Raw genomic sequence first — 27,955 nt, 5'->3', positions numbered from 1 at the left:
GAGTGGTGGATCTGTGGAATTGGTTAGGTATGTAAGACAGAGTAGTCAATGACCATAGTATTTTACTATTTGATAAACCCAAAGACCCCAGCTTCTGGGATAAGAACCCACTCTTTGAAAAAAACTGCTGGGAAAACTGGAAAAGAGTATGGCAGAAACAAGGCATAGACCAAAATCTCACACCATATACCAAAATAAAATCCAAATGGGTTCATTATTTAGATAGAAAGGCTGATACTGTAAGCAAAGTGGGAGAGTAATGAATAGTCTACCTGTCAAATTTATGGAGAGCAGAAGAATTTATGACCAAACAGGAGATAGAGAGCATTACAAAATACAAAATGGATAATTTTGATTACATTAAATTTAAAAGTTTTTGCACAAACAAAGCTAATGCATCCAAGATTAGGAGGGAAGCAGAAAACTGGGAAAGAATTTTTACAACCAGTGTCTCCGATAAGGGCCTCATTTCTAAGATATATAGAGAATTAAGTCAAATTTATAAGAATACAAGTCACTCCCCAATTGATAAATGGTCAAAGGATATGAACTGGCAGTTCTAAATGAGGAAATTAAAGCCATCTATGTAGTCATATGAAAAAATGCTCTTAATCCCTATTGATTAAAGAAATGCAAATCAAAACAACTCTGAGGTACCACATCACACCTATCAGATTGGCAAACATGACAAAACAGGAAAATGATAAATGTTGGAGAAGATGTGGGAAAATTAGAACACTAATACATTGTTGGTGGAGTTGTGAAATAATCCAACCATTTTGGAGAGCAATTTGGAATTATGCCCAAAGGGCTATAAAAATGTGCATACCCTTTGACCCAGCAATAGCACTTCTAGGGCTGTATCCCAAAGAGATGATAAAAATGGAAAAACGACCCACATGTACAAAAGTATTTATAACAGCTCTTTTTATGGTGGCAAAGAATTGGAAATTGAGGGAATGTCCATCAATTGGGGAATGACTGAACAAGTTGTAGTATATGAATGTAATAGAATACTATTGTGCTATTAGAAATGATGAGCAGGCAGACTTCAGAAAAACCTGGAAAGTCTGATGCTGAGTGAAGTGAGCAGAACCAGCAGAACGTTGTACACAGTAACAGCCACCTTGTGCGATGATTAACGTTGACAGCCTTAGTCCTTCTCAGAAATGCAAGGATCTAAGACATCTCCAAAGTTCTCATGATGGAAAATGCTATCCACAAAGAAGAAAGAACTATGGAGTTTGAATGCAGCTCGAAGCATACTATTTGCTATTTTTTTTCTTCTATTTTGTTTTGTTTCCTCTTTCTGATGGTTCCTCCTATTGGTTCTAATTCTTCATTAAAACATCACTAATGTGAAAATGTGTTTAATAAGAATGTATATGTATAGCCTATATCAGATTGTGTGCTGTCTTGGGGAGGGAAATGGGAAGGGAAGGGGAGAAAAATATAAAACTCAAAATCTTATGGAAGTGATGGTTGATAAATCAAAATAAATTATTAAAAAACCTTTTGTTTCTATGGTTCTACAGCTCCCTATTAGTTTGAATCCTTAGAGAAACTTATTGTGATATATTCTATTATGATAAAAATCAATAATAGCTTACCAATGGTTGTGAGAAGAATACTAGTAGTAGCAAATCCAAAGTGATTCCTTGCCACACATTCATATCTTCCCTGGTCTGCTTGCCCAACATCCTTGATAGTAAGAGTACCTTCATTATTTACATGGAATTTGCCACTGTCAGTAATCTGAACACCTGCCTAATTAAAAAAAAAGATTAAGAATGAAGTAAGGAAAGCAAAGTGCTTGAAATTCATGACTCATAAAACAAATGTAAATTTAACAACTTTAATTTTAATAAAGGATCTTCATTTTCAATTATGACTTTTTTCATATCTGTAGTAAATGTTCCTACTTTCCTAAAGAAGAGCTCTAGAAATCTTACCCTTACCTGAAGAAAACCAAGGTGTTTCAAAGTCCAAGGAAAATATTTGTCACAAAGTCCTTTCTTTACTACTTCAAAAAATTCAAGAAATAATGAATAAGTGTACATTCAAGGCACTGTGCTTGATGCTGGGGATAAAAAGCTGAAATGAAGCATAGTCTTGACCCTCGGGGAGATTACATTCTAACAGGTAAGATAAAACATATACAAATAATCATAATATGAACTATAATAAATGCAGAGGGGAACGTCATGAAAAACTTGGCACTGGGGTTGAGCTAAAGAGGTAGGGAATTAATTCAAAGGTAGAGATGGGGAAGAGTGTTTTAGGAATAAAAATTATAATGAGCAAAGGATGAGCAACAACCAGGAATTTAGGGCAGAATGAGTTGATCAGAGAGGGTAGGCACCTATTGAAAAAGTTTTCAAACTTCCTTCAGAGCCTCAGGTTAGTTTTTGTTTGTTTGTTTGTTTTGTCTGTACCATAAGGTAGTTGGAGTGAGTTACAGAAAGAGATCCTGCTATATATATAATCTTGAGGAGAATAATCAGATCCCAGGACAGTCCTGTGGGCAAGTAGTCAGGTATGATACTGCTGGAGAAGCCACAGGGAGAGAGAAGAGGTCAGGACACATAAAACTTGCAATGAGTGAAGAAAAACCTTGAGTTCCCATGTCAGCTGTCATGCACTAGCTTTCATTTTTGTTTCTATATGGGTGGTTTTTTTTGAGAGCCACATGTATCTCTGTGACATCTATCAGGGAATCTGTTTCATGCCTCTGAAACACAGCCAGAGATACTAGATCCTCAACTCCCCAAGAGAGATTAGGGGATGATTGGTATGGGGATTTCTGTTCCAATGTTACTGTTTTTGCTTTTTTTTTCTTTTTTAGGGACCAGAATCTGACATCAATTGTATGATGTTTATAGGAAGAGGAAAGGACTAAATATGATGAAATACATATGGCCCAGTAATTCAATATGGATAAAATGTTTAATTAAAAATATTTATTATTCCTATTAATTTCTATAAAAAAGATAATAACCTCAAGAATGATTAGCTCAAAGCTAATGCACTGAAATATGACAACTGACAAGAAAGGAAACTGGAAAATCACACAGCAATAAAGGTCAAATGAATTTAATTTTGTGTTAGTATTTTAGAACCATGGATTGTCTCTGAAATGAACCTCTGAGAGAAAAAGGAGCAAGTTAGGTAGCACAGTGGATAGAGCTGAGTACTTGGAGTCAGAAGAACCAGGTTATAATCAAGTCTCAGATACTTACTACGTGTGTCATTCTGAGCTAGTCACTTAATCTCTATGTGCCTCAGTTTCCTTATCTGTAAAATGGAGATAACATCTACCTCACAGGATTGTTGTGAGGATCAAAAGGATTAACATACATAAAGAACTTTCACAAATGATAGCTAGTATTACAAAAAGGACACTAACAAGCTATCTTTCTTTTTTTTTAACTATGGAATATCTAATAAATTTTAAGCCAATATCTAAAAATATGAGTCTGTTGATTCAAGCTTTTACCTCATACAAAAAAAAAAAAAACCACTTTGGTTCATTTATCAATTGAACAAAGAAAGAAATTAAAGAGAATGATTTTAAACCCTTGGCCCTTCCAACTCCTAGAGATACAAAATAGAAAGTCCCTCAATGGTATTTGCAAAAACAAACCTAGCCTTGAGAAACTTCCCAGGATGATAACAGAGGGTGCTGTTCCTGAGACAAGATATCAAACCTGATGCAATTATTGCCTGAGAATGCAGGGAGTGCTTGATGTTTGTCCTTATATCCATAGCACCCAGTAGAATTCACAGCTCAAGATGGGTATTTATTTAATAAATTCTTGTTCAGCTGAATTAAGAACTTTTGTGAGGATTAACTCCCTTAACTTAGCATTGACTGTGTTCTTAATATTCTCCTTTAAGAAAAACTCCAAGTGGGCAGCTAGGTGGTGCAGTGGTACAAGCACTAGCCCTGAAGTCGGGAGGACCTGAGTTCAAATTCGTCCTCAGACCAAACACTTGACACTTACTAACTGTGGACCCTGGGCAAATCACTTAACCCCAATTGCCTAGAAAAAAGAAAGAAAGAAAGAAAGACTCCAAGTGCAGTACAGTGGTGTTGTTCAAAGAGTCATCCATGATGACGCATGTGCCTACTCAGAAAAGAGTCCTGGATAATTCAGTTTAGTAACTGAACAATTAGTGCATCATGACATCATATTCTCCTGGAAATAACTACAAATCCTGCTGCTCTAATGCTTACTTGTTGCATTGCTTTGTTTTGTTTGGGGTGTGTGTGTGTGTGTGTATGTGTGTGTGTGTGTGTCTTTAAGGACCAGCTTCAAGAGACAATTGTATGATTGTTAGAATAAAGTTAAAAGAAAGAAGTAAATAACTGTAATTAACATGTCCCGTTGATCCAATATGAGTGAGGTGTCCAATTAAAGTATTTCTTAATTATTATTATTTCCATAAATAATCAAATGAAGGATATCATAAATTCAGGAGATCTCCAAGCATCCTAGTCATACTTTCCCATTTTCTGAGACTCTCATCCATGTGCTCGTAAAAGGTTACGACAGGTAGTCCACCCAATGTGCTAGAGGCTTTTCTTCATTTCTTTATTTTTATTATTATATGATATATTATTTATGATATATTATTATTTATAATATATTATATTATTATATTTAAGGTTGTTTATATATTATTTCTAGTATATTATATTGTTATTATATTTATATTTATTTAAATTTCATTAAAGAAGCAGTACGACAGTGACTAAAGAATCAGCCTTGAAGTCAAGAAGATTTGGGTTACTGTCCAGTTCTGGTAATTACTAGCTGTGTAATCATGGACAGATTACTTAACCTTTCACACTCTGAGCTAACTCTCAGACTGTGTTACAGGAGAGAGGGTAACTTGCATTGGTGGAAGAAGACTCCATATTAGTTAGTAGTTCTTCATATAGTTGAAATCACAAGTTCAAACAGTAACAGCAGCTAAGATTTTGTATCTGCTGGAAACGCTTTTATCACATTGCTTGGATTTTTTATCAAATGTTTCTTGTTGCGGGCAGTTAGATGACACAGTGGATATAGTGACAGTCCTGAAACCCGTCTTCCTGAGTTCAAATTTGGCCTCAGATACTTGCTAGCTGTGTGACCCTGGGCAAGTTGCTTAACCCTGTTTGCCTCAGTTTCCTCATCTGTAAAATGAGCTGGAGAAGAAAATGGAAAGCCTTGCCAAGAAAATCCCAAAAAGGGGTCACAGAGGGTTGGATATGAGTGAAACGACTGAACAATAACAACAAAATCTTACTGTGAGGTTTTATTCTATGATTGACAGTGATGTATTTTTGAGGAATTGGAAATAAATGGTGACCTTAAGAAAGTTTCAACCTGCATCATTTTGTTGTTGTTGCATCGTATCAATGGTTTAATATAGTGTAAATAACTGTTTCTTAGCAGAACTGATGTATACTTGTTCAACTGCTTTCCCTGTCAGCTAAATATTGAAGGGACACCATTTGTGAGAAGTTGTGAAACAAAATCAGATAGAGACTGAAATATCTTTTTTTTAAGTGATAGAGGAAACAGTTTGCTTCCATACGATAAGAAGCAGCCACTTCTGTGGGAGAAAAGCTTAGCTGTGATAAATCAATCTGAAAATGACTACTTCTGTAGCTTCAGTTTAGTACAATTCTTACCTTTTCTTAAACATTATCTTTCAAAAGTTGCTTTACCTTATTCCAAGTAATTATGGGTTGAGGTTCTCCTTGAGCACTACATGGAATGTTGATATTCTTCCCAACCTCTACACTTGTATCCGGAGGTAGCTGAGTCAACACAGGAAGCACTGCCAAAAATACCAATAAACAAATGAAAATAACCTCACATCAGTCATCTCTCTCCATAGCAGCTAGACAAATCAAACTACACTTTACTGGATACTACATTGGTTAATATTGACTTCAGTGTTTGAAAAAATTAATTACCTGGCAAGAAAAACAGGTCTGCTACCACTGCAAGAGGAAAAATGGGCATCCTACTAAGGCATAATAAGTTTGCCATATAAACAAATTTAATTTGGTTTTCTTGACTCTGGCTTATAAGACCAAAGCAAAGGGATCCTTGAAAGGGATGTGTCTTGCATGTTTGCTTCTTGCATGGGAAAATGATGATTGGCAAGCCAACTCAATCTGAAATTTGTGAAAGGGTGAAGAAATGTCCTGAAAAACTATAATATTGGCAAATACGGAGGGAAATGAGTGAAACATAGAATAAAAATATCATGGGAAAGATGGAATGAGTATTGCCTAGTTGAATGAGTAGTGGAATAAGTAATTCTAAGGTGAATACAACAGAGAATAGGGTAAGGAATTTTTTTAACAAAAATAGCAAAGACTAAAAAACCAAGTAAAATTAAAATGATAACACAGGGAGATAAATGTGATTTCTTAGATATCATTGTTATTTGTTAAGATGGAAATCATAACTACAGTAATATAATGCAATTGTATATACAGCTTGCTAAAAATCTACCACCAAGTCTATTTTTAAGCCTACTATGTGCTAGACAGGACAGTAAGTGGTTCATAGAGTTGAGCACCAGGCCTAGAATCTGGAAGACTCATCTCCTTGAGTTCAAAGCTGGCCTCAGACACTTACTAGTTGTGTGACCTTGGGCAAGTCATTTAATTCTGTTGACTTCAGTTTCCTCATCTGTAAAATGAGCTGGTGAAGGAAATGGCAAATTACTCCAGTATCATTACCAAGAAAATCCCAAAAGAGGTCATGGAAAGTCAAACATGACTGAAAATGACTAAACAACAACAAAATGTGCTAGACATGGTACTAGGTTCTGGGGATACATAGCCATATGTGAAACAATACTTGCCCTCAAAGAGCTTTTGTTCTGTTCTGGGAAACTACTTGTATAGATATATGTATATACAAAAAAAATACAATCTAACTTTTGTAAGGGCACTAGCACCAGAGGGTGGGTGAGTGGGCATATGGGGTTCATGTAGGATGTGCCATCTGAGCTGAACTTTGAAGCAAGCAGACTCTAGGCTGGAGAGGTGAGAAGAAAATATATTTCAGACATGGAGTCATGCAAGGCACAGAAATGAAAGATGGAATGTCGTGTGTGAAAACAGCAAAAATGCCAGTTTGGCTGAATTGAAGAGTGTGTGAAAGGGAGTGATGTATAATAAAGATGGCAAGAGACCAATCTAAAGAGAGTAAATAGAAAAGAAAAGGACCTATAAGTCAAAAAAGTACCAAACTGTACACATTAAGCTGGGAATTTAAGGGTAATAGAGAACATTTGGGTGAGGATAAAAGAAAAAGAAAACAGAAGTGATATCATTGGAATATGAGAGGGAGTCAGGTCAAATGGAGGACATTTATGATGAATTTCTAATATTGACAGAAAACTGACCCATAGATATGGGATAGTAAAGATAGGAGATTGCAACTCCCCAAACAAATGCTAAAATGTTTCCTTAAGCTTATAGCAGAATTCTTCATCTCACATTAGTGATTATTTTTCTCTCTCAAAAGACAGATGAAGAAATCAATGGAACTATCACTCTGGATGCAATTTGACCAATATGAAACTACTTGCTGATGATATGAAATTGATGATAATCTTGGAAGAAGGTAACTACATTAACCTAACTATAATAATAGCTAACATTTATTATTTATTTAGCACTTTAATGTTTGCAAAGCACTTTACAAATATTATCTCATTTTATCTTCACCACAGCCCTGGGAGGTATATATTATTATCCCCATTTTGCAGATGAGGAAATTTGAGTCAGACAGAATTTAAGTGAGCTAATAAGTGTCTAAGGCCAAAATTGAACTCAGTACTTCCTGACTCCAGTTTCAGCATTCTATCTCATGAGCTACCTAGCTACCTCTTGAATATAGACAAGGAATGAAAAAAAATAATTAAATATGTATTAACATCATGCATTTTCCAATTATCAACTTTTGTTAGAATCATTTCTCAGTATATACTCCCACTGAATCCTCTATTATAACAAAAATAAATTTGAGCAAAACTCAACCTACAAGGCAATAACATCTGACAACAACAACAACAACAATAATAATAATAAACATTTATGTAGCACCCACTATATGCCAGGTACTGTAACAAGCATTTTATAATTATTATATTATTTGACCCTCACAACAATCCTGGATTGCAGGTATAAATATTATCCTCATTTTGCAGATGAGGAAACTGAGGCAAATAGGTTAAGTGACTTTCCCAAGGTCACCCAGCTAATAAGTTTCTGGGATTACATTTTGAACTCAAGTCTTCCTGACACCAAGTTGGCTCTCTGTCCACTGTGCCACCCAGCTGCCCAGTAAATATAACATTCCACAAATGCAGTGCTTTATTTTTCTACAAAGAAGGAGATTCATATATTCATAATTATACAGACCTAGAGCCAGAAGAGACCTTAGAGGTCATCTAATTCAACTCTCTTTTTTATTGATAAAGAATCAGAAGCCCAGAGAGGATAAGTGACTTGTCTAAAGTCACACAAATAGTAAAAATTCGAGGTGCAACTTGATCCCAGGTTCTCTTGTTCCAGAGCCTTTGCCCCTTCCATTGTACCATGCTGCTCTGCTACTTCTCCATGTTACCTTCTTCCCACACCTCACCCCTCAACCTCCCCAAATCCCCCTCTCTGAGACTGTGTCACAGTAATTAATCTGACTTTGGCAGCACTTTATTTCTGTTTTCAGTTACAGTACATTAGTAGTCTTTGCAGACAGAGTACTCTTGGTTCTAACCTCTTCATTTTTGTCAATTCTGATTTTTCTAACATTTCTCTAATTCCTCATATTTATCATTTCTTATGCTATAATAATATCCCATTACATTCATACATCACAGTTTATTCAAACATTCCACAGTTGATGAGCAGACAATTTGATTTGTTTTGGGCTGTCATAAGGAATCCTACTTTAAATCTTTTGTTATATATGGGACCTTGGCAGGGTCAAAGTGTATGAATAGTTCAGTGATCTTTATGCATAATTCCAAATTGTTTCCCAGAATGATTGAGCCGTTTTATAGCTCTACCAATGTATGCCTGTTTCCTCTACTATCTAGCCATCTATGAATTTCATATTCTATAATCTTTGGTGATTTGGTGGATAAAAGATAAAATCTTAAAGTTGTTTTAATTTGCATTTTAAATTTGCATTATCTTATTATTCTCTGGAATAGTCTTATGATTATTAATAGTTGCATTATGTCTTTGCAACCTAGTTGTCCATATACTTTGATCACTTGATCTTATTATGTCATTTCCCTATGTATCTTAGATATTAGACTCTTATCAAAGATATAATAACTAACTAATATTTATGTAGCACTTATTATATGCCAAGAAGAGCGCTAAGTACTTTACAACTATCGTGTCATTTGGTTCTCACAACAATCCTGGGAGGTAGGTGTTGTTATTATTTCCATTTGACAGATGAGGACACTGAGGCAAACAGATGCAAAGTGATTTGCCCAGGTTGACACAGCTAGTAAGAGTCTGAGGCTGGATTTGAAATCAGGTCTTCTTGACTTCCTGAGCAGTACTCTATCCACTGTGCCACCTAGATAATAGATGCTTTCCCTATCAATAGCTTATTTTCTTATGTGAGTTACATTGGTGTTATTTGTCCAAAAGTTTGATCATTTTTGCATTCAAATTTTTTCTTTTTTTTGTTTTATATTTTACCATAACCTCTGTCCCTTCCTCTTTTTTTGTAAGAAGTTCTCCTCCTAGCTATAGTTGTGAAAGGTATCTCCTTCTGTCTGCTTTTATCATTATCATCATCATCATCAAATATCTACTGTAAGCTCTAAGATAACTGAGTTTAAAAGGCTTAGAAAAAAGATAAATATGACAATCCAAAAAGAATGGGAAACTTTTAAAAGGCTAAAAATATGTCACATTATCCATATTAGGAATTAAAAAAATAACAAAGGACATAAAATAGTACCAGTAAGGCTAGATCCCAAATCGTAACAGGCTTTTGAAACATGTGAAGAATAGTAAAATGAACCTTTTATGGTTATGTTTAGAGGGAAAAGAATAAATAAATGGTAGTCTACTGGAAATAATAGGTAGTATAACCTTCAAGAATTAGAGAAAGAAGACAGAAGTACTGGAAAGTATAGAACAAACATGTTTAAGTGAGATCTTAATTAAGTCCAAGACACATAAGGAAAGCCTGAGTTAAAATCCTACTTTACACAGTTACTAGCTGTATAACCCTGGAGAAGTCACTTAAGCTATCTGTACCTCAGTTTCCTCATCTGTAAAATAAAGAGGCTGTATTTGATGACCTCTAAAATCCCTTCTAGCTCTATGAAATGGTTTAAGTTTTAAGACATAAGTGAATCATATCCCAGGGTACTGAAAAAACCATACAGATGTATTTGCACAACAACCATCAATAATCTTTGAAAACTCAAAGTCAGTCAGTCAATAAAAATGTATTAAGTACTGTGCGACAGGCTTTGTGCTAGGCACTAGAAATACACATATGAAAGTATCAAATACACATATGAAAGTATGAAATACACATATACACAGTGAAAGGTAACAGAAAAGGCTGAAAATGAGGATGGGGGTGCAGAGAAGGCATGGTGAAAAAGTCAGAGAAGTCTTAGAGTAATGCAACTAAGTGAGAAATGAAAAAATGTTTGCGATGAGCTCCCTCCATAAAAGAAGGTTTTGGAGTTCATAGCTCCACTCTCCAATTACAGGAACAGAGGGTGGTGATGAGGTGAAGCACCAATGCTGACAGGATCTTGTGGGATAATGAGGTTTTCCCAATTATGAGCTTTTCATGGTGAGAATGTAAGAGAAGCCATAAAATTAAAGACAAATATAACTCAGATTACAAAAAAAATGAAAGAAATAAATTCTGGAAACTATATATCATGTAGTAAAAATAAGAAACAGCCAATGGACAACCCAGACACCATGTATGTTGGTATCTCCATCAACTTAATAAAATAAGAGGGAAACCTCTAGTGTGCAGGCTGTTAGAAAAGATGATCAACACGATGGGAGTGAGGCAGCAAACATTATCCCTGGTTTACAGCTGTATTTTCAAATGAAGTTTGTTTATATTATAAAATGTCACACAGTTGTAAGTTATTCAATTCACTTACACCAATATTCATGAAATACTATGTTCAAAGCTCTGCACTAGACTATGAAGATAAAAGAAAAAAGAATAACAATTTCTTCCTTTCAAGGAGTTATCATCTTGCTAAAAGGATTATGGCATTGTATAATACAAGGTAAAGTTTGATAGCAGCAAATGAGAGATCCAAAGTGTTTGAGCAAAATTCACAGAGGAGATAAATTTTTTACCTGGGAAGACCAAGGAAGACTTCCTAAAGGAGATATCACCTAAAATGAGCCTTGAAAAAAGAAAAAGGTGCTTAACAGATGATTTTAAGGATTTAAAAGATGAGGTATGAATACATTCTAAATATAGATGAAGAACTAAAAGAATGTATATTTATATATATATATTTATATATAGATATATATTTATATATATCTAGAGAGAGAGAGAGAGAGAGAGAGAGAGAGAGGGTACCTTGTGAAAAAAGAATTGAAAATTCTGATGGTTTTAGATTGTGAAGAAATTTAGACTATGTTGCTGCCCTTTGTGCTCAGAGAGGACCAAAACAACATCACTCTAAATGTCAGGCTAATGAGCGTTTCTTACTGTAGTCTAGGGAAGAGAAGATGAGGTCCTCAAACAGAGTGAGGACTATATGAAAGGAAAGAAGGGAATGGCTATGAGAAATATTGTAGTATTGCTGCTTTAAATATTAATTGTGATAATAATTTCAACCAGTTCAATTTTTAACATAATTTATCATTTAATAATTACTGACTAGTAGTAATTAGTTGGCTATTGTGGTTTCCTACTATGCAGAACTAAATAACAAAAATAAGAGAACAACAATGTTAAAAGATGAGTTTTTCTTCCAGGAAGAAGCATGAGATCAATGAAAGGACTACATAATTTTGCAAATGTAATTTATTCCTCTTTCTTCCTTTTACCTTATTCTAGGCCCTATCCACTGCCTATCTACAAAAACAGTCCAAGACAGATACCATAATGGACTAAATAAATAAATTGCACATCAACTTCTATGCATAATCTATGATAGTCCTAGTATTCTTCATTCATTTGGTCTTCCTCTATAAAGTAATAGCCCTATCTCTTTTGAGTAATCATGAAATTCATTGAGGAAATTCTATAGTGCTCTGTAGTTTCATGCAATCACCACAGTATCTTTAGCAAACCAGATCATCTGGAGGACCCAACCAGTAAAAATTACAGGAGATTCCAAAGGCAATGGAGAAAAACATGAAGGATATCTTATGATATAGCATAGCATCAATGATGCTTCCAAGCACACAAAATGTCATAAAATATGTCAGCTGGGAAAGGTATGATTTAAAAAGGATGTAGGCTATTCAAAGAACAAAATGTCCATGAAGTCCTCTGCAAAGTGTAAAGCACCATATAAACATGATCTATGACAATGATGGTAATGATAAATATATAGCACGGATTAAGCATAACAGATCGCTTAAGTGATATTCTGATACACATGCAATGTTAAAAGACCTAGAGAAACAATCTAGCATGTCAGGTAAATCTTTGTAGAATTTAAGGAGGGACATGGATAAGACAAGAAAACATGCATCAGTTGTGACAGATACCACTGAAGGGAGCACCAACATCAATGATATCACAAATCCACTGAAGTATTGATGCATAATTGTTTAGTCACTAAAATGGTCCTAAAACATAAGTCTAATCACATCTCTCCACTACTCAATAAACTACAGTGTCTCTCTATTGCCCCAGGAGCAAATACAGAATGCTCTGTTTGGCATTCAAAGCCCTTCCTAACCCAGCCCTCTCCTACCTTTACATTGTTCTTACATGTTACTCCTCAAAACACATACTCTTTCATCCAATGACACTGGCCTCCTGGTTGTTTCACAAACATGACACTCCGTCTTTCAGCTGCAGGCATTTTCTCTGACTGTCTCCCATGCCTGGAATGCTCTCCCTCCTCTGCTCTGACTATTGAATTCCCTGGCTTCCTTTAAGTACCAATTAAAATCTAAACTTCTACAGGAAGACTTACCCAATCCCTCATAATCCCAGTGCCTTCTCTCTCTTAATCATTTCCTATTTATCCCACATACTGTATAATTTCTTTTGCATATATTTATTTGCATGTTGTTTCTCATTATACTGTAAGCTCCACTGAGGAGAATGACTGTCTTTTGCCTCTTTCATATTCCCAGCACTTAGCACAGTGCCTGGCACAGGGTAGGCAATTAATGAATCTAACGAAATTAAATTGAGATGGTTAAAAGTAGTAAACTTATCCAAAATGACTAAACCACTTTTACATTGGAAATAGCTTGTAGGGACCTTCCCTCACTCATATCACTATCTCTTAATTTGATAAACACTAAAAGTGATTTCTAAATATACATTTTCTTTCTTTCTGGTGGGCCTTGCTTATTGGAAAGATGGCTGCCCTTACCAAGGATTTTCAAGTTTTTGAAAATCTAACAACCTGCGTATTTTTTAGATTACATAACTCTGTTCTGTAGTGTAGTTTAAATATATAAGGTATTTAATAATAAAGTAAAATATACACTTTGTTACAGTTCATGGTGGAGGTTAATGAGTGGGTCATGATATAACCCTAATTGTAAAATATCAGGTCAATAAGAATGGGGATGATGGCTATAAGAACAGTAATAAGACTTCCTTATATCAAATGTTGTTCACTATCTGACTGACATTGATATCCACATAATAAATGCACTACTTGGGAGTGGAAGCGTCTTTCCTGTTTGCTTTTTAGTACAGCATTTGCTATTTCAGAGCAAAAATGAGTATAATGAAGAATTGAGATCACCTGGATTCAAAATGAATATCATCACCGAAATTTAAAAGATAAAAAAATGCAATAACCTCACTGAAGAACTGAAAGCTGAACTCCATCTATAGATGAATCTCTATAATAACACATAACAAATAAAAGCCAAAAAGCCTAACTCCATCTAGAGACAGATCTCTGTGAAAACAGATACTAGTTCATCAGTCTTGAGAGACTGTTTCTGTATTCTGGATAGAGATTCATCAAGCATCTATACTTTATCTGTCATATTTTAGTAGCAAAACACCCCAGGCTGTGCTGTTCTTAGTCCTCTGTGTACTGAAAACTGATAGCATAACCTTTTTCCCCACTGAGCCAAAGGAAGTTGAGAATACCCAATCACTTGAGTAATTTTATCCTCGCAGGTAGATCTGCTGTATATTTCAAAGTAATAAATTCACCTTAGATTGATCAAACAGAAACAGAATTGCCTCATCACTATCCCTTTATGTTTATTCATCTTCCTTTGTTTTCCTATTTTTCCATAGTCTCTATTTTCTTCCCCTTTTGGTTATCCATTTCTAGATTTTCAAAGCTCTTTTCATCCCCTGTTACGGAGCCCCAAAAAAGAGACATGAAACCCCAGAATGTAAATGATTAGTACAGAGCATTTGGCTATTTCTATATAGAATTTTATGCATATATATACATATATATGTGTATATCTATATACTGATAAAGATATATAGATATTTATACACACATATACATATATGTATCATTTTATTTTCTTAATCAGCTTTATAGTTGTCTTTCTAACAACACTACATCCTATTTATTCTGTGGTTTATGGTTTGCTCTTGACTACTTGCTTTGCTCATTTTCAAATATGAATATACACTATCATATTTAACCATACCAAAGTGAAAATAATTTCAGAAAATGTGAGAGGAATTAAAACATTTTGTTGAAATGTTTAAAAGTTCTATAAATGCAATTTATTTAATATTATAAATGTCTCCATTTCTGCATAAGCCATAAAAGCACAGATTTTAGTATTTAATAATGGCTAACATTTTATGTTTAAATTTGAGGAGAGTAATGTGGTATAGTAGATTGGGAGTGGGCCCTGGAGCCAAGAAGACCTGGGCTCAAGTCTTGCCTCTGGCATACAGAATGTGGGCCAAAAGGCAAGGTACTTAACCTCTTCATATTCTAGGCAACTCTTTGAAACTATCAGTTACAGAACAGATGACTACTTGCATTGGTAGGGGAAGTTTCCTCACTGGGATCCACCATATTAGTGAAATCACAGGTCTAGTCTTTATCCTTATATGTAAATTATCTTTTCTAAAAAAAATAACAATAATAATAACAAAAACAAAACAAGCATGAACAGTGGGCTCTTTTTATCTCTCAGGATACTATAAAATCTAGATAAACACTATTGCCTCATTCCAGAATACTCACTATAAATATATAAACAAAATATTGATTTTTAATACAATGAATTTGAAATTTATCTGAGTATTAAAAGCATCAGCACTTCACTCTTAATAAGCCTGGACATGAAAGAAAGCACTAAATAATAGCACAAAGAAGATATATTCCATCAGTCTTAAAAGATGATTTCTTGCTATCCAGTATCCTAGGTATAGACTCATCAAATATCCATTCGTTATATGTCACATTTCAGTAGGCTTTTTTTAATGAAGTATTATTAGGAGCTGGAAGGCTTGTGACAAATGAATTAGTGTAATGAAATTCAGAGGTTGAAAAAAGGGTTATATGGAGATTCATGGAATTAAATTTACTCTTCTATCATGTGAAATTAAAAATAAACTGAGAAATGAACCCCCTATTGGGAAACAGAGTATAAGTTGCAGAAGTTTTCACTTCAGGACTCTGGGATCTTTTAAGTTTGTATCTTAGTTTGGTCTAAACCAGGTGATCTCGAAGCCAAGTTGTATCAATCACCATCCTACTCTTACATTCTAACTCTAACTCATCCAACTGAAAGCTCTCGACAGCCTTGTTTCTGTATCAGAATTCTCAGTGGCTAGCACAAGGCTTGGCACATAGTAAGCGCTTAATAATTGATTTTTATTCACTTATTTCTTTCAGTATAATTGGTGAAGTTAGAGTAGTAGAGATAATTACCTTTGCGATGTACAATCAGCTGGACAATCACTCTCTTCACCCCCAAAGGACTGACAGCCTGACATTCATACTGGCCTTGATCATGCTCTGCTACATGGTCAATCCGAAGGGTACCTGAAGATAAAAGGATGTGCTGGCCCTCCTGAGGGAGCTGGCCTCCTGTAAGTAATAAGCAAAAGAAACACACTTAAGCATTTCATTGCCTAAAGCCTTAAAAGTCACAAATATTATTTTCTTCCTTGATTATTTTTCTTTTTCCTGACTCTCCTTTTTTTAATTAGATCATGTTTCATGATCTAGTTGGTCCCCCTGCCCCTGAACCTCTCTCTCAATTTCATAGGCAGAACCATTAATACCAACCAACAATCTCCATCACCAACAACCTTGTTCAGCACTGCTTGAAGATATGGGTTCAATACTGGCCACTGAACAAGGAGAGATATAAGGAGCCCGAAGTTAGTAGCTCACCACCCACCTCAGCATTGATTTCATCTTAATGTCTTTCCTAATAAGTGAGTTCCCACCTTATCCTCAAATCAACGAAACTTTATCTTGTAGCAAAGTTCCTGAATAACTGAGTTCTCTGCCTTGTATTTCCATAAGTATGATCATGCTCTTCCCCCTGCCCCCCATCTGAATCCTTTGAGTGATCAAATTTATTCTTAGTCTTTCAGATCCTATTCTCCATTGCTTCTTATGACTAGATTCATATTTCCCTATCTATTGTTGAATATTCCAGATTTTGAACATCTGTCTAATTGAACTACCATCAACCTGCTCTGTGGACCTTTACTAATATCTTCCCCTACTTCCATCCATATAAACAACCAGATGTAAGAATAAGCATGAATTTTGAAAAAAAAGATAATTACTCCCATTTCATCTGTCCTTCCCCCACCATGGATTGGAATGTTTTCAGCATATTTTAGTATTCATGTCCCTTTGTTGCCTTTCTTTAATTCTGTAGGTCTGCTTTGAGTCCCAAATATAAGTTTCTGCTGGGTGGACTGTCCTGTTCCTATCCAAGCTGCCTTGTGGCACTTGGTACTTTACCTAACTTGAAAGTAAGGTGAGAATGTAAACAAGATTAGAAGAAAAAGAAGAAAATGGCATTGCATATTTATAATGGCTAAACTCAGCAATGGAGAATTAAGAAAATGTACCTTTTTCCCTTCATAACAGAAGTGGGAAGGACTATGGATATGGAATATCATATGTACTGTTAGACATGTTCAGTCTGTTAGTTATACGTATTGATTATTTTTTCCTCTCTTTTAATTTTTGTTATAAGTGGTGACACTGCAAGGGGAAAGAAGGGGAGGAAAGGATATATTCAAAACTGTATATAATAAAAAATAACAAAAAAGATGGTTTTCAAAGGGAACTAAGAAAGGATAAGAAGATATTATTTTCTAAGTTCTATAAGTGAGGCAGTTAAAAAATTGAAATTGAGAGCGGATCTGCAAAAAAAGATGAAATTGATATCGAGGTTTCTCCTAACTCTAAGTTCAGAGCTCTTTCCATTATACTGTTCATCAACTAATTTCTCGCCATCTTCTCTATTGTTAGTTGGTTACTCTTTCCCTAATGATCCCTAATTTATAGGTCAGAAAGAAGTGGGCAACATACTCTCCCCTCTTCCATTGCCAGTTCTAGACTCTTGTTCTGCCAAGATAACTCAGTTAATTCTCTTCTTTTGAAATTCCTCTCATCTGGTTGTAACATTCTATCAAGATTTTTTATCATAATCATCTACCAATCTCTGAAATCTTCCTACATTGAGGTCAGTCTTCCTCTCCACTCTAACTAACCCTTATCATTATTGGTTATTTCAATAGTAATCTTAAACTCCCCACCAATAACCTAGCTTCCTAGACTAACAACTTCCTCAACTCACATGTCTTCTTTACAACTCCACTGTACTTCAGCCACCCACATTTTTAGACCTACCAGACTGGAAAGAAATTATAAAATTCTGTTATCAAAATCCTGTCCATTAAAAATCAAACTTCAGCTAGGTTCACCCAATTGCACAGCAATAATTTTATCTTTGATTGTTTTTCTATGATACTCCCTATATCTGTTGTAAAATTTTTCCTCTCTATTAAGGCATCCAACTCTAACCCTTACAACTATCCCCTTTTTCAACTAATTTCACTTCCTGTTTTATAGTCAGTCAACAAATACTTATTAAATGCCTATTATGTGCTAGGCACTATGTTAAGCACTTAAAGATACAAAGAAAAGAAAAATCAGCCTCTGTCAAAATCTAAGGAGGGAAGACAACACCCAAAAATAAGTTTACAAGTGGAACTGAAGGTATGTGGTGAAAGGGCATGGAGAAGTTCTGTAATCAAGTGGGAAATGATGGGGTATCTAGAGAATTTGGGAGAAGGTCTCCCAAGTCTGCCTTCTACCTTCTCCAATCAAAGGGAGGGAGGGGCTCAAGGATTAGAGGGTACCGAAGATGTGTGAGTTACAGAGTTGATTTTGATCTTGCTGGAAGTTGAGTTTTTGGAGATAATGGTGAAGTCCAGGTAAGCAGCCAAGTGAGAAGTGATAAGGTATCTGAAGCCATTAACCATGACTTCCTTCATTTTCCATCCTCAATATTTTAAAACCCAGACCTTCAATTATTCCCTCCTCCTGCAGTCATCAGAAGATAAAGTGGTCAACTTATCTATTCACTTGATTCCTATCCTTTCTTTCTTCACCACTATTCAATCATTCCTTCTCACAATCCTCCCCAGTATTATCAACATCTCTCTGTCTATTGGCATTGTCCCTGTTGCCTATGAGCATACCCAGGTCTCTATCCTACAACAAAACAAAAAGAAAAAAAAAAGCCTTTGGTGATAAATTTCTAGAAAGAGTAGTCTTCAAATGTTTCAGCCACTTATTCATCAATATTCTCATTGATCCCATACAATTTGGTTCTCATCCCAGTACTCTACACAAACTACTCTCTCTAAAGTAACTAACTGACCTCTTAACTACCAAATTCATAATAATTTTTCTCTATCCTCATCTTTTTTAAACTTCTTGCAATATTTGATAGTGTTGATCACCTTCACCATATTGATATCCTCCTTCCTCAGTTTCTTCTCAGTCTCCTTGCCTGGTTCATTGCCTTCATCCTGACTTGTTAAACAATATGTTCCCCAAATATCAATTCTCCTTTTACTTTTACATTCTCCTTTGAACATTCTAACATTCTCTTGCCTGAATGAATCAATTAATTAGCAATAATTATTAAGTACTTACTACATACAAACCAGCATTTTTATCACTGAGGACACAAAACATAGTCCTTATCCTCAAGGAGAATAAATTTTAATAAGGCAAAAATACAAATATATGGGATTAGTAGACAGTGAATGGACATGTACATAAATTACATATATATGGTTCAGGGAGGATAGTCCTGGGGAAGGAATTGTTGAAGGCAAAACAAACTTCCTGACTCTTCAGGACTCCATGTGTGTTTTCTTGGCAAAAATACTAGAGTGGTTTGCCATTTACTTCTCCAGCTCATTTTGCAGATAAGAAAACTGAGGCAAACAGTATAAAGTGAGTTGCTCAGGGTCACACAGCTAGTAAGTGGCCATGATGTGGATGTGTTTTGCTTGACTGTGTTTATTTGTTAAAAGTTTATTTTTGTTTTTCTTTCTTTTGGTTTTTAATTGGGGAGATTTGAGGGAGGCAGAGGGAGGGTTATCAATTATGAAACCAAGAAAAGGAAAGCCAAGCCATTGAAACATTTTTAAAAATACACAGAACAGAACAGAAGGAAATTCAGCAGGTGGCATAGAAAAGCAGGAAAATTTTTAAATTAATGTGTGGAATTTATTATATCCTTTTTCTTAAATTAATACTATAAAATAGAGATTTACAACCTCAAATTCAATATTATTTTGTGTCTTGCTGTGAAAGACTTTTTATTGTGTTTAAGTCCAGAATAAAATATAGAGAGTAATAATAATAAACAAATTTACATATACAAATTTAAAGTTTGCAAAGTGCTTTACCCTGACAATAACATTGGGAGACAGGTACAATTACTATCCCTATTTTATAGATGAGGAAAAGAAAGATTAATTGATTTGCCCATGTTCACACAGAGAGAAAGTTTCTGAGGAAAGATGTGGACGGAGGTCTTCCTGATGCCAAGGCTGGCCTTCTATTCCAGAACTTTATGAATGTACTACCTAGCAGTCTAAAAATAGAAAGAAAGTAATCTACTAGGGAAGGCACTAGCAGTTGGGTGGACTAGGAAAGACCTCCTGTAGCAGATGGTATTTTAGTTGAGTTTTGAAGGAGTCGAGAAGCTGAGAAGTAGAGGTGAGTAAGAGCATTCCATGCATGGGAGACATACATGACAAAGGCAAGGAGCTGAGAAATTGAATGTTATTGATAAGAACAGCAAGTCAGCTAATACAGCATAATAGTAGCATGACTGGAAAGCATAAAACTGAAAATGCTTTAAAGATCTTTAAAAACCAAACTAAGAAGATTAGATTTGACCTTAGAGGTAATAGGGAGCCAATGGAATTTACTGAGTATCAGAGTGACATGGTCAGATTTACATGCTCGGGAAGCCACTTTGGCAGCTGAAGGAAGAATGGCATGGAGTAGGGAGAATCATGAGGTAGGGAGATGATTTACAGGGTCATTACAATATTCTAAGCAAGAGGTAATGATGGCTTGAGCCACAGTGGTAGTTGTGTGAGTGGAGATACTTATACAAGAGAGGTTTTGGAGGCACGGGTAACTCTCAAATCTATATATTTTGTTCCTAAAGTATCTACTGACCTCTGCTTTCATATTCACAGCTGCCTACTGTTTATTTCCATCTACAGAAATATCCTGTGTAACTATTAGAATTCACTTGTTCAAAATGGAAATAATCATCTTCTTCCCACCCCATTAAAACTGCCTTTCCTTTATTTCTTTTTTTAAGCCTAATTTTATTTTTTTAGTTAACTTAAACATCCTCTCTCCCTCCTTCCCACCTTTCTTCATTGAAAAAGAAAGATAGAACTCAACAAATATGCATGGGGAAGCAAAACAAATTCCTGCATTGTCAATATCCAAAGATAGAGAGATAGATTGCTTAATCTGTATCCTAAGTCCATCATCTCTGTCAGAAGATGTGGAGCACCTTCTTCATGAGTTGTAAAGAATTGTGGTGGGTCAGTGTTGACCAGAGTTCTTCAGTCTTTCAAAGCTGTTTTTCTTCACAATACTGCTGTTATTATATAAATCATTCTAGTTCTGCTCACTTCACTGTGCGTCAGTTCATATGTCTCTCCAAATTTCTATGAAACTGTTCCTTTATCATTTCTTACAGTACAATAGTATCCCATCACATTTATACAGCATAACTTGTTCAGCCAAATTCCCACCACCTCATTTTTCAAATCTCTACCATGGTTAAAAGAGCTGCTACAAATATTTTTGTACATTTTTCCTCCCCTTTTGATTTCTTTGATGTATAGACCTAGCAGTGGTATTGCTAAATTGAAGGGAATGAACAATTTAATGCCTTTATGAGCATACTTCAAAATTTCATTCTAGAATGACTAGACCAGTTTGCAGTTCCATCAATAGTACATTAATTTATCTATTTTCCCACAGCCCCTCCAGCATTTATTGCTTTCCTTTTTTATCAGCTTTGACAATATGATAAGCATATCAACCTCAGAGTTGCTTTTGAATTTACATCTCTCCAATTATGAGTTATGTGGAGAATTTTGTCATACTGCTATTGAAAGCTTTTATTTCATAATCTGAAAACTGCCTGTTCCTAACCTTTGACCCTATGTTGATTGGGAAATGGCTTTTAGAAAATCTGAATCAGTTTCCTATATATCTTAGTCACAAAGCTTTTATCAGAAAAAAAAATTGATACAAAGATTTTTTCTCTATTTACTTGCTTTTAGCTGAATTGGTTTTGTTTTTGTGAAAACATTTAAATTTTTTGTAACCAAAATCACCCATTTTACTTTCTGTGATACTGTCAGTCCCATTTGGTCATAAACTCTTCTCTATCCAGAGATTTGAAAGGTTTTTTTCTTCTTTTCTCTTGTAATTTGTTTATCATGTCACTATTTGTGACTAATTCACATAATCATTTAGAGTTTATCTTGGCATACATGTGTATTGATCTACATCTAGTCTTATTCAGACTGCTTTTGAGTTTTCCTAATAATTTTTGTTGAATAGTTAATTTCTACTCCAATAGCTAGTGTCTTTGTGTTTATCGAACACTTGGCTACTGTGCTCACTTGCTTCTGAATAGTGTATACCTAATCTGTTCCACTGATTAATCTTTCTATTTCTTAAAAAGTACCAAATTGTTTTAATAATTAATACTTTGTACTATAGTTTGAAATGAGTGCTAGGCACTCATCTTTTCCACTTTTTTTTCATTGTTTCCCTGGAGATTCTTTACTGTTTTATTCTCCAGATGAATTTTATTATTTTTCTAACTCTAAAAAAAAGGAATCATATGGTAGTTTGGTATGATACTGGAAAAGTACAATAATTCAGATAGTATTGGTAAATATATTGACTCAGCCTATTCCTAAGCAACCAATATTTTTTATAATTATTTTTTATATCTTTGTATATATAATGTTTTGTAACTACATTCAGATAATTCTTGTGTGTGTTTTGGCAAGTAGATTCCCAAAAATTATATAGTCTCTATAAAATAGGATTTCTCTTTTCTATCTCTTGCTGCTGAATTTTGTCAGTAATATGCAGAAATGCCAATGATTTTTGTGCAGTTATTATATATACTGGTATTTTCACAAAACTATTGATTATTTCAATTAGATTTTTTGATTAATTCCTTAGTATTTTCTAAGCAAACCATAATATCATCTGGGGGGGCAGAGGAGGGTGATAATTCTGTTTCCTTTTTGTCTATGCCTCAATTCCTTTTACTTGCCTTGTGACAAAAGTTAGCTTCTAGGCTAACAGAAATGGTGATACAAGATACCCTGATGCATTACACCTGATTTGACTGGAAATGCATATAATTTATTCCCATTACATGTAATGTTGGTTCTTTGTTTTAAATAGGTAGTATATATCACATTAAGGAAAGATTAATTCATTCCTATGCTTCTTTGTATTCTTAACAGGAATGGATTTATATTCTATCAAAGCTTTATTTACATTTATTGACATCACCATATGATTTTTGTTGCTCTTGTTATTAAAATATTCTATTACCTTAACAGTTTTCCTAATCTTGACTCAACATTGCATTCTTTTTATAAATCCAACCTGATCTTAATCTATACTTTTTGTGATATGCTGCAGTCAATCCTTGCTAATATTTTAATTAACAATTTTATAACAATATTCATTAGGGATAATGGTCAATAGTTTTGTCTATTTTAATCCTCCCTCACTTCCATATCAAAACCATATTTACATTCTAGAAAGAATTTGCTAGGATTCTTTCTTTTTTTAAAAAAGTAATTTTTGCAATACTATAATGAAACATTCTTTAAATGTTTGATAGAATTCACTTGTTAATCCATCTCTGGTCCTGGATTTTTTTTTTCTTTTGGAAGTTTACTGATGGTTTACCTTTCTAAAAATGTGCAATATATGTCTTCTACTTCTTTTTGTGTTAATTTGAAAAATTTGATTTTTGTAAATATTTATTCATTTCATTTGGATCATCAGTTTATTATTGGGCAGAATAGCTTTTAATTATTTCCTTCATTTCTTACTCATTTCATATAAATTACTTTTCTTTTTTGATATTATAACTTGGTTTTCATCTTTCTTTTTGGTTAATCAAATTAGCTAATGGTTTATCTTTAAAAAAAAAAACAGTCCCTACCTGTATTCATTAATGCAAAGGGGTTTTTTTTTCAGTTTTGTTTTTTCTCCTTTTATTTTCAGAATTTCTATTTTGGATTTAATTGAAAGTTTTTAATTTGCTGGTTTTCTAACTTTAAAAAAACTTTAGTTACAAGTGTAATTCATTGATTTTTTTTCTCTCTCTTTTTCATGAATATATGTAGAGACATACATCATCCCTTTAAGGTTTTCTTTAGCTATATCTGAAAAAGGTTGATATGCTGCCCCCTGGAGCAGTTATTTTTAATGAAATTGTCATTTTTGTATTCTGTTCTTTAACCTACCCTTTTAATTATTTGGCTAGTCTACAAAAGCAATTCTGATTATATTTTAATGATATAGCTATTTCTAAGTATAAATGGATAAAAAAACCCATCTGCCACAAACAAATATGTTACCTTTGTTACTATCTTAATAAAAATGTTAATAGAATCATCTTATTTTAGGAAAGAGAGAAAAAAGTTGAACCTGAAAATCCTATTACGTTGTGGCTATGGATTTTGAAAAAGTATTCTCTGGTTTAACAAAATGAGATGTAATCTTATTCCTATCATAAGATCTTATTTGTGAAAAATGAGTTTTCTGTTGTAGCTATTATATATACAAAAATAATGATTGAGATTAGTAGTCTAAAAAGAAATACAAAGAGCAATACCATTGCTCACTCCGAGGAAATCTGACCTGAAAAAACAAAGTAGTTTAATTAATATCACTACTATTATGGCTTGTATACTCTAGACCCGTAATTCTCAAAGTATTTGATCTCAGGACCCTGTTATACTCTTAAAAATTATTGAGGATCTTCTTCTAAGATCTTTTATTTATGTTAGTTGTAGCTATCAATATTTATCACAACCTATGAAAACAATTTGGACCATGTGCATCACCTAAAAGAATCTTGGGGACCCCAAAGGGTACCCAGATTATACCTTGAGAACTGCTGCTTTTAATGATGGAAGAAAGGGAAACCAATGTTTATCAAAGAATAGGTAAAAAAGTGTTGAGAATGCTAAAGCACAGAAGGAAATGAGGTGTGAGATCACTCATGCATTTCTCTTCTAACTGTTGATTGCAGTGGTGTTGACTTTTTTTAATTATTTGGTTAAGTAGGATTTTCCACAATCCCTTAAATATGACATATATATGTTGTATTATGACAATGAAACATCTACAGTTGTAAGGTTTGAGTATCTGAGAAACTTTATGAATTTAAATCTATTTTTATATCAAATTGAACTTCCCCATGGTATGTTGACAAAATGATTGTGTTTCAATCTAAGGTAGTAATAATTATATAACCTGAACTTAAAATAATTTCAAATAATATTAGCAGCTATAAAATCATAGAATAATAAAGCTGGAAGGGATCTTGGATTTTGTCTAGTCCAACACTCTCATTCCAGAAATAAAGAAACTAAGATGCGGAAACTTAGATTAAAGGTGTCATTAAAATATTTTATAAAAATGTAATCTTCTGCAACTATATTTTAATATACAAATTTGTGCTTTTCCACATGAAAGCTTGCTTAAGACAATTCCAGGTGCTGTTCCCAAAAGAATAATATTTTCATCCAACGATCTCTTGTAAAAGAATACATACCTGCTTTGGTCCAGGCAATTATTGGAGATGGATTGCCATCAGCTTCACAAGGAAATTCTACAGTATGTCCTTCTAGCACTGTTTCATCTTTAGGAATGACTGTAAATTGAGGAGGAGCTGAACAAGAGAGGAGAAATAATATACAAAGAGCTTAAATATGCCATCTAATCTCCAGGCTATCATCTGGTAATGTTTTTTTTAAAACTACTAAGGAAAAAAATTTTCAATCATGCTAGATAGTCATTCAAAATAAACAATTGAAAAATGCATGCATGGCTGTGTGGAGATACAAGTAGACATAACAACAACAACAATAACGATGATTATATATATATATGTATATATATATATATTTGCAAAGAACATTTTTACGTGATCCTGTTTGTACCTCACAATACCATTATTTTCCCTTTTGCCATAATATCAAATTCTAATTTTAATGACCATATCCTCATAATTTTTGTTCATTACAACCTATTGAGAAATCCACATACAAGACACATTTTGAAGAATTAAAAAGTGTAGTTGTTGGGTTTTTTTTTCATTAACAAAGAGCACAAAAGTATGCAGCAATAATTAGACTCAATAGCCATTTAAGCTAAGACTCTTTATGCTAACTATCAGGAGAATGATAGTACTTCAAAGAGACACCAAAATACCCAGCTGAATAATGGAAATCATAGTAATCAATAATCTAGATGTTTCCAAACATCCAAATGTCAGGCATTCTGTTACTAAGTCAGACAACCAACAGAATTTCCCTTTTTTACCTACTTTGGTTGACAGTGTCTACATGCAGACAGTGAACTGTGGGGAATATGCTCTAGAAACAATGTCAAAAACAACTGATGTAGCTATCAGTTCTATAATCACCTTTACATTTAATATTATAGAAGAATTCATACTAGCAGTTAATGTTTATTTATTCGTTCTTTTTTTTTTGACCAGGCAATGGGGTTAAGTGACTGGCCCAGGGTCACACAGCTAGAAAGTATTATGTGTCTGAGGCCGGATTTGAACTCAGGTCCTCCTGAATCTAGGGCCTGTGCTCTATCCACTACTGTGCCACCTAGCTGTCCCTCATTTATTTATTATATTTTTACTAAGTTGTAAAGTAATATGTGTGTATGCGCATGTACACACATATGTGTATACAAACATGTTTATTCAAATATGTTTCTATTTACATATGTTTATGTGCATATATACATGAGTGTACGTAAAATATTATTTGATCTCCACAATAACCCTATGAGGAGGAGTTTTTATACTTGCAATTTACAGATGAGGAAACTAAAGATAAGCAATACGGAGTGACTTGCCCGGCATCAAACAGCCAATATGTCTGAGTTACGATTGGAACTAGAGTCTTCCTTACTCCAACTCCAGCACTCCATCCACTCTGCCCATCAGCTGTGGCTCACGTCCCTTTCTTAAACTGGGAACATGATACCAGAACAGAAAACATGGAATAGGAGTGAAAACACCATCCAGGGAATTGTGTTCTCTGAATAGGAGTGATAATACTATCCAGGGAATTTTGTTCTCTTAATTTCTTATATAACTTAACGGAAATGGCAAGATAAATCACTTCTCCATCTTGTTAGCTATGAGGTCTTCCTTCCCCTAAGATTACAATTATATCATGACAAGCTCTATTCTAATTGCTATGTATATTCTGCAGTATAGTGGATAGAAGATTGGAAGTCAGAAGTCCTAGGCTCACATTCCAGCTCTGTTACTTATGACCTCTAAAACCCTGGGTCTAACTCTTTAATCTCTCTAAGCCTCAGTTATCCCACATGTAAACTTAGAAAGCTAGAAAAGCAGTTATCCCTAACATCCCACCCAGCTCTGTACAGATTAAAGTCTTTTAATATCTTTGTTAAATCACAATTTCATTAGTGGTGCTGCACAAGGATATCCTTTCCTGCCACTTCTACAACATCACATGGATCATTAAAAGCCCTTGAGACTGTGTGCCAGACATTTATAATAAAATTATAACATTTCAGACCTGAAAGGAGCCTCTGAGAGATTTTTTAAGTTTCTCATTTGAAAAGTAAGATCAGGAGAAGTTAAATGACTTTGCCAAGGTCACACAGCTACTTAGTAATAGTTAAGACTACAGTCTAGGTCATTCTTCTCCTAGTTCTGTATTATCTTTACTAAAAAAAAAAAAAAAAAAAAACCCCAGTTCCCAACAACTCTTTCTTAGTGGAGTTCTTTCTATAATGAGGATAACTTATTGCATTAAAAAAAGATTAATTAGTGGTTATAATAAACAGTTGGAATACAAAGACAGTTTATGTGCACAGAATAATTTTTTTAAATGGAAAAGCAGACTTGGCCTATGTTATTTGC

The 27,955-nt window shown here is 34.2% G+C and overlaps 1 protein-coding gene across 1 annotated transcript in view; it reads right to left on the bottom strand.

The window, feature by feature from the left end:
• Positions 1-27,955, bottom strand: part of LOC114031871 (peroxidasin-like protein) — a 475,034-nt gene that overhangs the window by 102,828 nt on the left and 344,251 nt on the right. The window contains exons 11-14 of the mRNA XM_027847056.1: positions 25,592-25,708; positions 16,108-16,266; positions 5,720-5,832; positions 1,611-1,767 (exon numbers count right to left, since the gene is read on the bottom strand). Of these exons, the coding sequence (XP_027702857.1) occupies positions 1,611-1,767; positions 5,720-5,832; positions 16,108-16,266; positions 25,592-25,708 (546 nt within the window). The remainder of the gene's footprint in view (positions 1-1,610; positions 1,768-5,719; positions 5,833-16,107; positions 16,267-25,591; positions 25,709-27,955) is intronic.

Source organism: Vombatus ursinus, unplaced genomic scaffold, assembly GCF_900497805.2.
Source record: "Vombatus ursinus unplaced genomic scaffold, bare-nosed wombat genome assembly UNPS02015255.1, whole genome shotgun sequence".
Taxonomy (NCBI): domain Eukaryota; kingdom Metazoa; phylum Chordata; class Mammalia; order Diprotodontia; family Vombatidae; genus Vombatus; species Vombatus ursinus.
Note: the sequence above shows the minus strand (reverse complement) of the source record. Positions and strands in the feature narration are given on the sequence as shown.